The 17,234-nt window shown below is 40.0% G+C and overlaps 3 protein-coding genes across 3 annotated transcripts in view; 1 reads left to right on the forward strand and 2 right to left on the reverse strand.

The window, feature by feature from the left end:
- tmem8b (transmembrane protein 8B) overlaps positions 1-17,234 on the reverse strand; it is a 1,109,927-nt gene that overhangs the window by 214,190 nt on the left and 878,503 nt on the right. The gene's annotated exons all lie outside the window — the stretch shown is intronic.
- tut7 (terminal uridylyl transferase 7) lies at positions 4-14,989 on the reverse strand. The gene is made up of 29 exons (XM_037680946.1): positions 14,892-14,989; positions 13,672-14,104; positions 13,173-13,327; positions 12,900-13,016; positions 12,563-12,740; positions 12,306-12,394; positions 11,982-12,033; positions 11,778-11,847; positions 10,336-10,462; positions 10,121-10,240; positions 9,869-10,003; positions 8,562-8,739; positions 7,683-8,383; positions 7,431-7,581; positions 7,257-7,343; positions 7,020-7,120; positions 6,726-6,783; positions 6,235-6,338; positions 6,022-6,111; positions 5,811-5,924; positions 4,940-5,017; positions 4,665-4,842; positions 4,470-4,517; positions 4,283-4,374; positions 4,088-4,203; positions 3,798-3,997; positions 3,550-3,599; positions 3,396-3,456; positions 4-1,413 (listed from the first exon to the last, which is right to left on the reverse strand). Exons 2-29 carry the CDS (start codon positions 14,084-14,086, stop codon positions 1,355-1,357), a joined length of 3,924 nt encoding a protein of 1,307 aa, XP_037536874.1. The 5' UTR covers positions 14,087-14,104; positions 14,892-14,989; the 3' UTR covers positions 4-1,354.
- Positions 15,602-16,954, forward strand: LOC119413861 (cyclin-O). The gene is made up of 3 exons (XM_037680928.1): positions 15,602-15,922; positions 16,096-16,281; positions 16,367-16,954. The coding sequence occupies exons 1-3, from the start codon at positions 15,602-15,604 to the stop codon at positions 16,952-16,954; spliced, it is 1,095 nt and encodes a 364-aa protein (XP_037536856.1).

Here is a 17,234-nt window from a genome sequence, read left to right on the forward strand (position 1 = left end):
AAATTGGGACGTAGACTTTATTTTCTTTAGACAAAATGGATTGAGTCAGCCTTTTTGTTGTTGTTCGTTTTGGCAAATCACTTTCTGAATATCTTGTGAAAACATTCATTTGCGTCCATCTAAACAAAATAAGTAAACGTTGAAATAAAACCCATCTTAAAATAAGAACTTTAATCACAATACTACCAGTTTTTTTTTTTTTTTCATAAAAATATGCAACACCAGCGAAACAACAGAGGCAGAGGGTCCATATTTAAAGGTCGAATGAAAACCAGGTCTTTGAGACACAAGCAGCAACTTAATTCAAGGGGGTGGACCCCTGCAGTGCAGCTACCAAACTCTGTCATCGTTACAATAAAATTACAAGATTTACAAGTTTAGAAGTGCTTGCAGCATTTTATACCAATAGCTGTACCAGTGGATAGGTTCTCTAAAATAAACTAACAAAACAACCTAAAGCTGAAACATTTCCGGGCAGCTGAGACATCGTGTTCTAATCAAACAGTGAATGGACGTCTCAAAGTAAATTTTTGATATTTAATAACAAAAAATAACCCACAATGGTGCTTTCTCCACTAAACATAACATCATATTCAAGGTAGACACACATACCAGTGCTGTGGATAAATTAGAAATTAATTAAAAGATAGCCTTACTAAAATAGATCATAGCCACACAACAAAAGGCACACTGCCATCAAAGCCTTCATTGTCTTTTTTGGTTAATCTATCTAAAAAAAGAAGTAGGAAATAAGTGAACTGAGTGATAATAACATGTTTAAAGTGAACTGGAGTCATCAAACAGAGTCAAACATACCTTTCCCTTTGTCTTTCGCTGCACCTGTGTTCACTTGACTATGGCGACTATTGAGTCTATTATGTAAGAAAGTGTTTGCATCGTATTTAAAACAAATCTTTAAAACATACCTTCTTATTATTTCAGATGTCTTTGCTCTGACACTTCTTGAATTTTTTTCCCCTCCAAATATTGTAGTTTTTAGAAATTTCCATATGCCATGGATCGGACTGCAGAGTAATGAAGGAAATTAATAAATTGACTGGCAGACTGTAAACTAAGACCTTGGACGTTTGCATAATGGCTTGTTTTGGTAAATTAAAAGCTTTTAAAAAAAAAAGCTCATCTCGTGAAAAGAGCTGTAGGGTGGGGGACACAGACACACACATAAAAGGCCCTGTTTGGCTTCAAGTCACGGTGTCCAGGCTTTGGCTTTAATGAGCTCCATCTGGCCTAAAAATATGACCCAGATTTAAGCTTTTTGCGTTGTTTCTTTCTTTTTTGGACTTTGGGATGCAGTCTGCGTGGACAACAGTAGAACTTTGTGATCCGGAGCTTCTCATTCCACTGGATTCTTCCTATGACCGGTCCGGTACAGATTTCGACAGGCTAAACTACCTATGAGACACAGGAAAGAAAATATTAACATTTGTGCACACTAAGAATGTAGCCAGCCTCAAAAAGATTCCTTTAAAATCCCTCAAAATTCAAGTAAATGCAGTGACTTCAAAAATAGGTTTCAAAATGTAAAGAAAGTAACAGAAAAGATAAAAGCAGGATCAAAACACTAAACTTTAGACGAAGCCACAGAAAGATGGCGACAACGGATGCATAAACGTCATGTTCTCACGGTCTCACCTCACCAGCCTCAAACAAGAATATCAACTCAGAACACAATAAAGAAACATCGCTTGTGTTTTACTTAAACAAAGTTCTGTTTCACTCACAAATTTAAACACACTTGGTGGTAGCTTTGACGTGGGCCATGACCAGTCTTTCGAAGCATTTAGTGACTATCGGGGTGAGGGCTACTGGCCGATAGTCATTCAGACCAGTCACTGCAGAGCTTGTAAATGGTAAATGGTAAATGGATTGTACTTATGTAGCGCCTTTCTATCTTATTTCAAGACTCAAAGCGCTTTACACTACAATCTGTGCCTCATTTACCCATTCATACAGCACTCTACTAGATCTCTACAAAGCTAATTGAACAAATCATTCTAAAGAGACTAACCAGTGCTTTAGATCACATTCATACACTGATGGGACACGCATCAGAGGCTATGAGGGGTTCAGTGTCTTGCCCAGGGACACTTCAGCATGTGACTGCTGGTGGATTCGAACCCCCAACTCTCGCATTGGAGGACGACTGCTCTAACCACTCAGCCACAGCCGCACATGACGCTCTTAGGAACTGGGATGATGGTGGCGGTCTTCAGGCAGGTGGGAAAATATGTCAGCCAGCACCTTGCAGAGCTGATCGGCACAGTCTTTCAGCACCTTCCCCGGGATGTTGTCTGGGCCAGTTGCTTTGTGAGGATTAATCCTCCTGAAGGTCCTCCTTACTTCTGCTGAGGTCACACTGAGGAGCTCCTCTTCAGATGGTGAGGCGAGTCTGGTGCTGGGTGGTCTATTTGGGTCTTTAAATCAGACAAAGAACATGTTAAGAGCATCAGGCAATGATGAGTCCCTAGGGCATTGTGCACCCATGCTTTTATAGTCTGTGAGGCACTTAATGCCCTTCCCCATTCTCCTTGGGTCCTGTGAGGAGATACAGTATGTCCCTGGATCTTGGATCATGTTGTTTTGACCCTCTTAAAACCAGCAGCCAGAGCTTTTCCTTGTCCTCCCCAGTTCCTGTGTGTTTCCAGACCTGAAGACAATATCTCTGGCTTTCAGCAGAGTATGAACCTCTGTGTTCAGCCAGCGTTTCTGGTTCAGGTAGTACATCAGTCCTGGTGGTGGTGACATCTTCAGCACACTTGCTGATGTATCCGAGGACAGCAGACATGTAATCCTCCAGATCCAGCTCTCCCTCATTTACAGCAGCCTTCCTTAAGATCTGCCAGTCTGTTATCTAGCTGGAAGGCCGAGTCTGGCATGTTGTTATTAAGCCATGTTTCTGTGAGGCAGAATACAGCACAGTTCCTCATCTCCTTAGTCACAGAAGATCCAGCTTGTTTTCAAAAGAGCCGACGTCGGCCAGGAACAGAGATGAAATCGGCTGTCTGTTAGCATTAGCCTTCAGCCTCACTAATACTCCACCCCGTTTGCCCCTCTTCTTTTCCTGCTCGGATCGCTTCATGTTTCTCTTAGAGCACTGCTCCCTCCACGCTGCTGTCGCTGATGTTCGTAGATTATTAAAATATAAATCAACTTGAGTAGAAAACTCTAAAACCAAACTAAATCCTGAGCAGAAAAACATTTCTATTCATTCACCTTTTGAAAGCATCTAATGACTGTGGAGGCATTATTTTGCTTTGCTTTAAGGCGAGGTAATATTTGTAATATTTTAAATAAATAATAAATATGAGTCAGTTAGATTTGAATTTAACCTGAAGTTGATTTAAACCATTAATGTGCACAAAAAAACTGAATACCTGCTTGTGGACCTAGTATTACACTTTGTTTTTTCCTCTTCTCTTCTTGTATAGGTAAGCCCTGACAAAAGGACACATAAAGAGAATTACAGTAAAACAAAGCCACTAAAAGCTCACCTTTAAAAAATACATCATCATTCTGAGAAAAACTTACCTGCTTTTCCTTTTCTCTCTTTTCCTTTTCTCTGAAATTTTTTACGTAGGCTGAAGAGAAGGTGGAAAATCAAGATTATTATAAAAGTTAAGTGGCATCTTCCCTCAGAGTTAAATAATTAATGCATAATATCTTGCATATTTTCTATGAAGGTAACAAAACACCAAATCTCACTGTTTACCAACAGAGTTAAATGAACCATTCTGAAATAGCTGCCAAAGTGAAAAAACAAAGTGAACTGTGTGAACCTGCAGGGCCTCTGTAAAGCTGGCAGTCCTTCTTGATGTGGGAACTCGATCCACACAGGAAGCAACAGCGCATATCCAGTGCATCGCGTTTTTTCCAGTGTTCATTCTTGTGCCTGAGCTGATCCTTCATCTCATCCGTTGAATCCATTTTGTCCTGCAAGTGCTCTGGCACTTTTTCTGAGTCTCTTCTGTGCTTGGTCCTAAAACAAAAACACGTAGCTCGTCTCTTAACATGCCGGCCGTTTCAATCAGCACCACTCAGTTCAGACACGTGCTGTGGTTGCACTCACTTCTTGCGCATGGGGCAGTCTTTCATGAAGTGGCCGATCTTGCCACAGATGCGGCAGCAGCGGTCGTTTGGAGCCACCTCTCCCTCGGTGAGAACTTCAGGATCGAAAAAAAACTCCTGAACAAAACAAATTGCAGGGTCAACAATCTGGCAACGTGAATATTTAGAGAATTTCAAGTCTGTTTCATGTGCTGACCATTTCATTGATATACACGGGAGGGAAAACTTTCAAGGGTGTGCCAAACACTCTTCTGCCGTTGATGAAAGCCTTCATGATGAAGTTAGTCACTGTTTTGGTGATTTAAAAAAGATCATATGAGAAAAATGAACTTTGTAAAGAAATAAAAGTAATAAATAATTTAAAAAAAAAAGGATTATCATACTTTTCCTGGACAGACCAGCACCCAAATTATGATTCAGGTCAAATGGATCTGTAATATGAAGACAATTCAGACTAACAATACTCTTAAAAAGTAAGCCAGGAGTGTTGGATAAGTGAATGGCTATAATCTATTAAAATACTAAATGGTCTATTTCCAGCCTCAGTTCTTTGTGCGTTGAGTGTCAGATCAGCTGACCTTCGATGACGATATACTTGGAGGTCCACTGTTTGTTGAAGGTGGTGAGGTGGGCTTGCTGTCGAACGCACACGACATGTTCTTTGAAGTCAAATTCTTCGGTGTAGAAGCGGAGCAGGCCGAGCCACAGCTCCCCCACCGTCTCAGTGTTCTGTCTATACTGGGGCCAGTGACTGGGCTGCAGGTGAAAACAAGGATAATGGTAACACATAAAAATGAGCTGCATACTTATTAAAAATAATGTTTTATGAGGAAAACACACACTTAACACTTACTAGTGCTTTTAAATCATCAAAGAAGTACACGTTCCAGCCATCAACTAGCACTTCAGGCTTCTTTTCTCCAGCATAGACCTGCAGCAAACCAGTCAGTAATGCTACTTATAGTTGTCGCGATAAACAATAAATCAATTAATTGCATGATTAATGAAAATTATCAACCTCATTTGCATTTATCTGCTTTATCATTTAGCTCCGGTGCTGTTCACTGACCCCTCCCTTTCTCCTATTTAAAATCCATTTTAACTATCCAAAATCTCATATTTGGACCGTTAAAAGCAGCTAAGCTGAGAAGCTAAGTTATGAGCTAAGCTACAAGGTCGACCTCGGGAACAAAACCTCCGTCTTGTTGAAGCTCCAGAATTCACAGTTGAAACCCGTGCCTTCGTGTAAAAAGTTGTTTTTCTCTGCAAAAAGATTCGGAGAACTTGTTTACTGATTTTTTTATTAAAAGCTTTGTGTGACAAATGCAATGCTAAAGAGCTCAAATCACACAGAGCGTCCGCCATTTTGAGAACCGAAAAAAAGGAAAGGGAGACAGCCCATGTCATGTCAAGAGGCCTCCCTCCTATTTTTCATAGAGACATGCTGCTCACTCCCTCACTATCCATCCTTCAACAGTCTTACACTGCCGTCCAGTGGTAAAAAAAAAGGTACTACAATCAAAATAAATTAACCAACATTTCTTCTTAAATTTGACAATAACTACTAATAATAATTACTAATTATTGTCAAATTTCAAACAATATTATCGTTTATCGCAATCATTTCTGAGACAATTATCGCCCAGCAAAATTTGTTATCATGACAGGCCTAATTATAGTCTTAAAAACAGAAGTTTAGAGCTTCAAAACTACATTTTCTGTACCTCCTGCAGCACAGGGATGACTGGTGGGTTTCTCTGCTGAAGGAAGAAGAGCACCATGAGCGTGTAAGCGTAGGATGAGAGGCTGCCACGTGAAGCATCCCCAATGTCGCACATCTGTGATGGGACAGGAAGAGAAATATGTTAGGAAAGCACAACATATTATCCTGTATGCATACAAAGAGATCCCAATGTACAAAAAAAAGAAGCTCACCTTTGCAAAAACCTTCATTACATAACAGATAATTTTCACTCTTGGGTCGATGGCAGCATATGAGGCTAGCAGGCGTGTGTTGTGCAGAGCCTGGAGAGAAAATAGGTTACCTTGGATCATGACAATAATTATTTTAGAGCTTTGTTTTTTTTAACCAACACACCAATTTTGTTTAAAGTGGATGTGAAAAAGGGGGAAGAGACAGAGACCTACCAGTGTATTGTAGAGGCTGATGTCTCCCTCCAAACCGGTGAGATTGTGATAAAACTTAACGATGGGTACTTTAGCCGTAGTAATGGGCAGGATGTTCTTCAGACCTGACCAGAAAGAGAAAACATCTTCACTTCCTTAGCCACTAAAGAAAGAATCACTGATGCTAACTTAAATTCATTTAATAATATTAGTTCAACAACAACTTCAACCTCATGAGTTCTCTGTTATTGTATGGATCATTGATGCTATTTCAGCTAACGCTGCAAAGATTCAGGGAAACAAAACTTGCACAACAGTCTAAAAGTAAAGACTTGAAAACTCTTAGAGCGGTTTCACTGAGCCACAATGAGATATTTGCTAGGTTTGAATAAATCACTGTCATCTGCTCATAAGTAAAACCACCATCAACACTGCTGCAAAAAGATAAAAACAAAATTACACAAGCAACGTATCTGAAGAAAATCTTATTGATCAGATCTGCTAGAACGCACCTGGGTGTTTCTTTAGCAGTCTTGCCAGGCCTTTAATGACATTGATACATTCAAAATCCTGTCAAAAATACAAAACGGATTAAAAATCTAAACAATTATCAAAACTGTTCCTAAAATATTACACAGAACGTTGCAAATGTGCCATCATCTAACCAAATTATATTTTATTGGAACGGAATAAAAATTCAATACCACACAAATAAATGCTACTCCTTAACAGCACGTATGAATCCTATATAATGAACAATCATAAGTCATTATATGGGAGAACAAGAAAACAATTCAGTAACTTGCATTTAAAGTTTCTTGTCCCTCCAAGATCATGCAGATGTCGAGGTCGCTCTGTCTGAAGCCAAAACCATTTTTCGACGAGCCGAACAGTTGTAGCCGAGCCGCTGCGCAGTAAAAAAACAAAAAAACATTTTAAATAAAAGCAAACGTAAAAGTCTTTGAAAGTTAACAACCAGGTCAGAGTGCAGTTTGGCTTTAAGAAATTAAACCAAATGAAATGAACAAAGGAGTGCACATCACCAGCAAACTGTCGTCTGACAAAGTTCTCCAGATCTTTAAGGATGTGCTCCCTGACGCCAACTTCCAGTTTACCTGGAGCAAAGTCACCTAAACATGGGAACAACAAAACAAAAGTCTCTTTGTGATCAAATCAGGTGATACAAATCTTTGTGATGAGTGATACACACTACTCACTGTAGCACTGCTCACAGACTTTGTTAAGAACCCTGAGAAAGTCCGGCGTCATCGGGGGCAGTGGCTCCAGCTCAACTTTCTTAAAATCTTCTGGACAGTCTTTCTTCAGATGTCCATCACGTTTGCATAAGCTGCACACGACCATGTGGGACTAACAAAAAACAGAACACATTCACTTTTACTTTGAGCCCAAAATCATTTCCACAACATGAAGTTCACTTTGCTTTGTTACAAACACGAGATTAAACCTACCTTTCCTCGTGTGAAGGCCTGCCTGGTGAACTCATAAGTAAGTTTGGTTTGATTTTGGGGTTTCTTTTCGATGCTTTCATCTTCAGTTCGATCTTCTGAGGGTTGAGGTGAGAGCCTGTCTGTTGCCATGCACAATTCTTCCTCCTCGTCCTCATCCAAAGAGCCAGGCGTGTCCAAATCCGGAGCTTCCTCATCGGACAGAAGGTCCTCCCCTGAAATCTCGTCGACTGGGAAGATGTCCTCCTCCTCTGTTGTGAAGCTGTCCAGATGCTGTCTATTGTGTGCATTATCCGTATCCACGTCCTCATCCTGCTCGTCCTCTTCCTCGTCCTCATCCTCGGACAGACTGCCTTTGCCTAGGTCCACTACTTTCTTCTCCTTCTCTTCGTCCGAGTCACTACATACTTCCTCCTCTTCCTCGATGATGCAGTCGGAGTCCTCAGCACCATTATCCGCAGTGTGCCCGGGACTTGTACATTGTGACTGAAGGGAGAGCTGACTGAACTCAGACAAACGCGTAACTTCTTCGGGGTTTGCTCCTTGGTTGTGGCCTTGCTCTGCTTTTCTTTTATGGTTAGCAGCCGATGCACTGAGTGGAAGTGCAAAGTACTTGTACGTGCTTTTAAGGCAGTGGAGGATGTAGTCGTACATCTGCGGGCTGTTCACCGTGCGGGCCACATTTCTCTTCGCAGCAAACGGGTCTGGAAACAAGCAGTAATGACCCTTCAGTGAAATACAGCTCACGTAAAAACTAATCTATTGTCAAAACAGACCAACAGAATTCAAAATTAACAGGTGGCAATAAAACAATTATTTCCTTTGAACCATTCTACAACATTCACACACACACAAAAATAATAATTTGAGAGTGTTTCTGACCCTCGACAGCGATTCGTTTTTTGGGCCAGTCTTTCATCTCTCTCGAGAGGACGGCGTTGGTCCGCACACTGATGACGTTGTCAGCTATGAGAAACTCCAGGGAGTAGAAACGAAGCATTTCAATCCAGAGGAGCCCGACTTCCACCTCTGGATGAGGATTAGGAAACACGAGTGGGACCTGCACATCAACAGTTAGTAAGGAGAGAAAAATAGCTGCAGCGTCTTGACTAATCTGGCACATTCAATCTGAGGTCAAAGTTCATGCATATTTTCAAATTCCAGGCTTTTTCAGACTCTATAAGATTTCACTGTTAGTCGATTTAGAAGAGTTCCCTTCAATACAAAATATTCAGAATTAGATTCAAGTGAACTCCCAGTTATGATAAAAACAGAAAAGTTTCAGACGTATGGCTGGAAAACTGATATGTAATAAACTGGTATTGATCTCGATTGATACGGTCATACACCCTGAACGAGGCGCCTACTGGAAACAACTTGGGGTTCAGACTTTTTGAAGCCATGTTAACATAAAGGGGCAAAACTGAAACAGAAAATATGTCTTCCTTCTTAGATTCATGAAAAATGCAGTTTTTTTTTATTGCATGCAAATTAATTTATAAATTATTAGACTTTTATTAAGAACAATTGATCAATTAGGCTTACTTTCTAAAAAAAAAAAAAAAAAAAAAGACAAGTTGAATGACACAAATATATTTTAGTTAATGAAAACTTAGACAAACACTTTCAACTATCTTAACCATTTTTTACTTAAAGTTACAAACTATACAGGATACAAAATAATATCGCACAACTGAATAACTTCTAAATTATCATGTAAAAATATATTTTAGTATTTGTTAAACTGCAACAATCATCGCAGATGAATAATAAATACTTAATGACTTTTGTCTTCAGTTCTTATTGAAAAATTGGGACATGTGTGTAGGGGAGTTTACAATGAATTTCTTCTTGAAATAAAACTCAGCTTTGTTTCAAATTTTGAGACAATCTTACTTGTAAAAGTGCTTTTGCACAGATAAAATACTGTCTATGTTCTATTATGTATGCATTTTATTCAGTCAACCTTTATTTATACAGGTTAGTCTCATTGAGTCACGAGGATACATTACCAGTAAATGTGGCAAAACAAATCTTTTGCTTGATTTCTGTTATTTTTTTGCTTAAACTTATTTTAGCTTTAAGAAAATGGTACATAACAGAGTTTGAAGTAAGTTTTCCTACACTTATCCAGAAGTGGAAAATACCAGATCCCACACATTTCAAGACATGATCAGAAGCCAACATACCTTCCCCTTTATACAAGTGCCCTCTGCAGGCTGTGATGATTCCTTAGAGGAAGGTGTGTAGGTCCAGTGTACATAACCCTCCTCTGTATGTGTGAGATTGAAGTCGGGCAGCTTGCCGAGTGAAAATCCCTTTACCTAAAAATAACAATCAGACATCTTGGTTAGTTTCCACTGAGAGAAACTAACAAGAGCTAAACTCCTTTTTCAGATGTTTTTTAATTTCTCACACATTAAATGAGGAGAAACGCTCACCTTCTGGTTCAGGTAAGTAGGCAAAACAGGCTCTCTACGCTTTTGTAAGAAGAAAATAACCATGAGGGCAAAGACGTACGGAGGCAGGCCTCCTTCTTCTGCACGGTCGATCTCACAGATCTACACGAGGCAAAAATAACTACATGTAGGTTTTCTGTCAAATTAATAAAAAACAAACAAGCTACCTGGGTAAGATGATCAAGATCTGAACATACCCGAGCCCAGTGTCTGAGGCCCACAACCAGAGGATGGAGGAGGCGTTCTCTACTGGTAAGGGCGGACAGGTAGGAGGTGGTTTGAAAGGCGTTTTCATTTCCTGCGCTCATTTTGCAAATCAGCCCACTGTGGAGATAAATTAAGAGTGTTTTCAATCAAAAATGATGACAATGAAGCACACGGTAAACACTGTACCTCACAAAAATATTCACACCATTTTGGTGCAGACATATGTATTCAGTTCCTTTAAAACAAGGCCTAAAATGTACATATACTCAATTCAATTCAATTAAGTTTATTTATACAGCGTTAAGTCACAACAGAAGTCATCTCAAGGCACTAAATAGAAACAGTCATATATAAAAAATAATTTAACACTATTTATCTGAGGAGCAGACTGCCTTGAATTTAACTCCATCGCAGAAATCTCATCTTGAGCATGAAGGCGACAGTGGAAAGGAAAAACTCCCTCATGAGGAAGAAACCTTTAGCAGAACCAGGCTCAGGACAAGCTCCATCTGCTTCGACCGGCTGGGTTTGGTAGGAACAGATACACAATGGCAGGCCAAGAATCACATGTTAAGATAGAAATAATATCAAATAAAAACTATTCAATTTTAGCAAATCATTTAAGGAAATGATGTCAATTCGTCCTCTAGTCGTCTAAGCCTATAGCAGCATAACAAGCCAACCCTAACTAAGGTATCCTGATGCATGCTCAATAATCCAGGTAGAAAAATCTAAAAAAAAACTATAGGCTAAATAACTAACTATAGGCTTTATCATAAAGGAAAGTCTTGAGCCCAGTCTTAAAACTGGACAATGTGTCAGCCTCACGGATAGAAACTGGAAGTTGGTTCCACAAGAGAGGAGCCTGATAACTGAAAGATCTGCCTCCCATTCTGCTCTTGGAAACTTTAGGAACCACAAGTAAGCCTGCAGTCTGAGAGAAAACTGCTCTGTTGGGAAAATATGGAACAATAAGATCTCAAATATAAGATGGATCTAGGTTGTTGAGAGCTTTGTAGGTTAGAAGTAAGAGTTGAATTCAATTCTGGATTTGTCAGGGAGCCATTGGAGAGAAGCTAAAACTGGAAAGATATGATCTCTCCCACTAACTCCAGTTAAGACTCTGGCAGCAGCATTTTGGATCAACTGAAGAATTTTTAAAGAAGTATACTGAAAATAATTACCCTTAAAAGTGAGATAATTTAGTACAGTCAGTATAAGGACTGTTTTGTGAAGGTTTTCACAAGGCACTGTAAACATGATACGTCTCTTTTCTTAATTAAAAAAGCATCCTGTAAACTTTATGATGTTTTTAATAATGATCCGTCTGAAAATCTTAAGATTATCACTTTAAAGCAGCTCCAGACCACACATAATTTGGCACAGAGAAGGGTTTATTTGCATATTGTCTAATCCATAAACTTTTTCCAACCTGTCTTTGTCTTTACAGATGACCACCGGCACCCTGGCATGGAAATCTGCTTCCACGTTGATGAAGAGAGCTGGGAACAATAAAACTCATGTCATTCAAGGATTCAAGGTTCTTCATTTGTCATTCAGTGACAGTTTAGCACATGACTCGTTTCCTCATGCTGGAAAATCTTAAGGCAAACTTAATAAAGAGCACATGACTCACAGCAAACAGAGAGACAGTCCTTCACCAACAACAGGACATCTGGCTGATGCATCTGTAAATAAATCCCATTTGAAAACCTTTTCACAAGATGAATACACTATAAAAAGCACAACAGCCATTAATCAATCCCTCACGTATGAATTGCATCACATAATACATAATTAGTCTCTGACGTTCTGAACTTGATAGAAAACCTGTACATTACAATCTGACGATGTTTTGATGGAAAATAAGTTTTCCAGTTTTTACAATAAATTTAGCTAATAGTTCAAAGGATCATTGTTATAAAAAAAAAGGCATTTACTCTATAAAACTGCTACTCACATGAGGCGGATACTGAATGTCTATGTTAACATCAGAGTCCTTAAATCCAAATTTAGTAGAGGATGATCCATATAATCTGAGTTTTATCTCTAAAGAAGAGAGACGGAACATGAACAAGTCACACATTAGATTAATAGATTTAAAGCAATTAAAAGCAGCACAGAACCAACTTTTTCTGGCATACAAGCACGGCTATCAGAAATCATTCACTTCATGATTTTTGATGAGTTTAATATTTTTATCTACAAGCTTCTTACCAGGCAGGACAGACAGGAGAAGGTCTTGCATGATGGAGACAACACACTGCCTCTTTTCGACATCCTGGTCATTCATCCCATGCTCCTGAACGACTACATCTAGTGCGGCGCTCACCTCACTGATGTGCTCAGGACCAGGAGGCAGGATCTCCGTCAGCATCAGCTGCTCCTGTTTCTCCTACAAGCACAAAGACAGAAGCAGAAAGATGATCACTCCTGTTTTTAAAATGGACTCTTTTACTGCACAATTAACGTTAAACAGCGCTACTTCTCCAATAAAAAGGTCACAGCAGTAGTAGCATAAACAGCAACTAAGATTTTCATGACAGCTTCTTACCTGAGCCTTTTTCTTGTGCCGTTTGTCTCTGATATGCTTGTAGGCGTGAGGTATAGATTCAAGAACAATGTCACACAGAGCGCAGGTGTAAAATGCACCAGGGTTGCCGTGGGGCTTCTGAATCAAGCGTGCAAAACGAAAGTTGCACAAGTGAGCAAAAAACTTGTATTAGTAAAATGTTCTCAGTTAAACTTTGTGAATCATTTGAAAACTTTTGTCGTTAAATCAAGTCTAACTAAATAAAACGTGCAAAAACTGGTTACAAGCTTGTACCTTCTTCAGGAAGTAGATCTCATCTTTTTTAAGTCGCCTTTCTGCTTGCCGTAGACTTTGAAGCTCTTGAACTGAGAGTGAGGACTCTTCAGATGCGAAGCCCCGGTCTTCTTCTGCAAAAAGGTTCCTTTTGCTTCTGTTTCTCTGTCTTTTTCCTACAAAAACAAGAAGTAGTGATCCAAAAAAGTTCAATCTGGTCCTCTGGACATCCAAAAAAAAACAAAAAAAAACAGTCACTTGTTTTTTTTTGTTTGTTTTTTTTTGAATGTCCAGAGGACCAGATTGAACCTTTTTGGATTTTTCTACCTGGATTATTGAGCATGCATCAGGATAAGAAGTAGTGATGGCGGTCATGCGTTTGTATCATAGATGGAGTAAAGTAAATTATTATAGACTAAAGCAAAAATGGTAATTCATACAACTATTTTACAAGAATCCATTTGAACAGTTTTTTTTTTTATATGATGTATTTAACAGAACCCATTTGACAAATGCTCACCAGGTTTACGAGCAACATCATCCTCTCCTCTCCTCTGCTCCATGTCGTCTGTTGGCCCCTCTCCCTGGGTATTTCTCTTCCACTGTTGCTGCTGCGTGCGCACTCTCCAGTTATCCTCTCGACCCAAACCACTGTTCTCAGCATTTAAGAGCCACTGGTGGTCATCTCTCTGGGATGGACTGTGACCACCTTTGGATCCACCAGGTAAGTGGCTCAGCGATCCTTGTCCTCCCTTCTTGGGGCTTGCTTTGTAGGCCCCACCCTGGTTCTTCTTGCCTTGCTGACCTCCGTCTGCTCTCAAGTTCTGTCCTCGAACCTGGTCTTGCATTCGCCTATGTTCTGCCTTGTCTGCTGCTGTAGCTCCCCTCTCCCAACCTCCTTGCGTCGTCCTGTAAGGCCTGCCTGAATTTTCCATAATTGACTTTTGCTAAAACTGCCAGATGCAATATGAAAAACATTAATACTGAATTAGCCTCTATACAAAGTAACTGCTGTTGGACAAAATATCTTGTAATCATAACACGCAAAAAAACAAATCATAACTTCTTTTTTTTTTTAACAAAACAAAACAAAAACACACAGAACAGCGTTTAAAAGAATACAACAACAGAACTATAACCACACAAGCAATGCTTATTTCTGTTGCCTTTAAGAGTCATCATTTCCTGCTAAATTTCTATAAATATTTTTGTTTTGCAAAAATCTGGATGCATTGTTATGGGATAAGGCACCCATTGCGAGTAAATAACCACTTTTTAAAACGCAAAACTTGAACAAATATACCTTATGTGTCCCTCATCGCGGTGACATCCTGTTATTTACGGTTATTTGAGGCTCACGTTACGTAGCTAACTGTAACGTAAGCTATTTACGTAACTATACATAATTGTAAGCTATTAGCTTAAGCTAGGAAGCAGCCTCGTCTCCCAATGTTACTGCTTCCGCTTCGTTGTTTTAATCTTGTACAGTGTCAAAAACATGTAGTTAATAAATCAAACTAAACTAAGTCACCGAATCTAACTGTAACTTCTGCCACTGCCGCATAGAAACAACAATGCTAAAGTTAGCTGCTAACATGTAGCTTGCTGCTAGGACACCTAGCGTTTAGCTACACGGCTAGCTACTTTTACATTTTCTGTTAAACACTCCAAACTGAAACTGCGACCAATGTAGCCTGTAGTTAAGAAACCGCTACGAGGCTTTACAAAATGTTAAAATACCTTTTATGTTTTATGTGAAAGGTTGTCCATCTTGACTTGCAGTGGAGTTTGAGAGATAGCGTAAAGGTCTGGCTGTTGTAATCATTAGCGTTCAAGTTCCGCCCATTGCAAATGAAGTAAAATAAAGGAGGATGAAACAGGAAAGGGGTATTTATTTAAGATAACTCATCGCAAAAACAGTTAGGCTAATATATAAAAATAATAATAATAACGTTAAAGATAGTTTTCATCTTTTTGTCTCCGTTTCATGTTTCGTTTTCTCGTAATCGAAAGTTGGAACATATTGTAAATCATTATGAAGATATTAATAACAATACCATTATATTTAGCTATTCATAATTCATGACCTAGAACCAAACACGTGTTTACATAATTAAATGAGGCATTTACGCGTGATTTTTCAACATTTTTAAGCTATAAACGTTTTGGGGTCAGAAGGTTTTCTTCAGTTCGTTAGTTTTTTTCTCATTAAACAGGCACACACACAAATAAAGAAAGAAAGAAACGCACCTAGCCATATGGATCATTAATTAAAACCTAAAAGGGATCATGAGATTTAGCTTCGGTTGCCCGGGGCGACCGGGGAAAGCGGAGCTGTTCGAGCGGGGAAGACCCCGGGAAAAGTGACGTCAGCTTGCGGAACTCCCCTCTCCACATCCAACACCAGGAGACAGCTGCTGGGAGGCGAAGGGACACGGCCGGTGTCAGAGATGTTATCATTCGGGAAGGTCCAATGTGGTTCCGAAACTGTTTCCAAGAGGAAGAGTCGCGCGCACCTCACACCGCCTCAACAGACAGCTCGACACAGAAAACAGACACTCATGGCCAAACTGAGTGACTCTGGTTTTGAAGAGGATTTGATTTCCTCTCCTGCTCGGAGGAAAGTGTCTCTCGTTGACTCAGACGAAGCAGAACCTGCAGCTGGACAGCTGTCCAACTGGTACCTTCAGTATGGAGACGTCGGTTTCAAGATCCAGAGAGAGCAAGAGGCGCAGTTTCACCCCTGCAGCAGTCTGGCACAGCAGCCACAAGTAGGCTACAGAACATTGTTCTTACTGGGATTGACCATCAAATATTTCTTTGTTGTTTAAAAAACTATCACATATTAATGCTGTATGTTGAAGGCAAAGCTTGTATTTTTTTTAAACCAATGACAGACATCATTCAGATTCTGCTTGTATTAATAAGCCTTTTCTTCCTGCAGCTGACTGCAGAAGCTCGCTGTAAGCTGGTCAGCTGGCTCATCCCCGTCCACAAACACTTCCGCCTGTCCTTTGAGTGCTGCTGCCTGACTGTGAACATCATGGACCGGTTCCTGGCGTCCACTCCGGTTGCTGCTGACTGCTTCCAGCTCCTTGGTGTCACTGCACTCCTCTTAGCCTGCAAACAGGTCTGTCTTCAGTGGCACATTTTGGATGAGAAGATGACTATATCTCATTTAATTCTCCTGATGACCTAGATGTTCCTCTCTGCAGGTGGAGGTGTGCTCTCCATCAGTCAGCCGCCTGCTGTCGTTGTGCTGTGACGCTTTTACTAAGGAGCAGCTTTGCAACCTGGAGTGCCTTGTCCTCCTCCGCCTGAACTTCCGCCTCGCTGCACCCACCCTGGCCTTTTTCCTGGACTATTTCACCAACTGCATTGGTGCTGCTTGCCTTACAGTTCTCCAGAACAGTAACAATGACAGTTGTTTAAAAGTGAATCTGGGACAGTGCAGGAAATTTGCACAAAAAGTGTGTGAGCTGACACTGGCAGACTACGCTTTTAATAAATACCCTCCATCTCTGACTGCTGGCTGTGCTCTGGGACTCGCCTGTGAGGTACTGAGAACTGATGCCGAACAGCTGCAGAACCAAGACAGTTTCAGAGACGAACTACGCTCACAATCACTTTCTGTCCAATCACACAAAAACTGTTCTGAAGGTGATTCTTTGGCAGCGATGGACTACTTCCTGTCTCCAAGTCAGGAAAGTTACAACTGCACTCTAATGCAGGAATGCAAAGACAACCTGAAGCTGTTGGTGTCTCTAAACCAGGAGACTCTTGAAGTGATGGCAACCATGTAACAAATGCAGCGCCTGCCTATCAGAGGAAGAAAAAAAACTTGTGTCTGCTTTTTGTTTATTTACAGCGAAGAGCATAACAGAGTACAAACCTAAGACATTTGCAACATAATATTTATAATTTGTTTACATTTGTATTTATTTGTATTTTATATGTGACATTTTAAAGGATTTTTTTTAATCAATGTGTGATTATTGGTTGTTTATGAAATAAAATATTAGAAAAAAAACCTGTTGGTCTTTAATTTCCTTTGAAAATTAGATGAATCTTCAGCTGACATTT

This window comes from Nematolebias whitei, chromosome 8 (genome assembly GCF_014905685.2).
Source record: "Nematolebias whitei isolate Nwh7 chromosome 8, NemWhi1, whole genome shotgun sequence".
In the NCBI taxonomy this organism is placed as follows: Eukaryota; Metazoa; Chordata; class Actinopteri; order Cyprinodontiformes; family Rivulidae; genus Nematolebias; species Nematolebias whitei.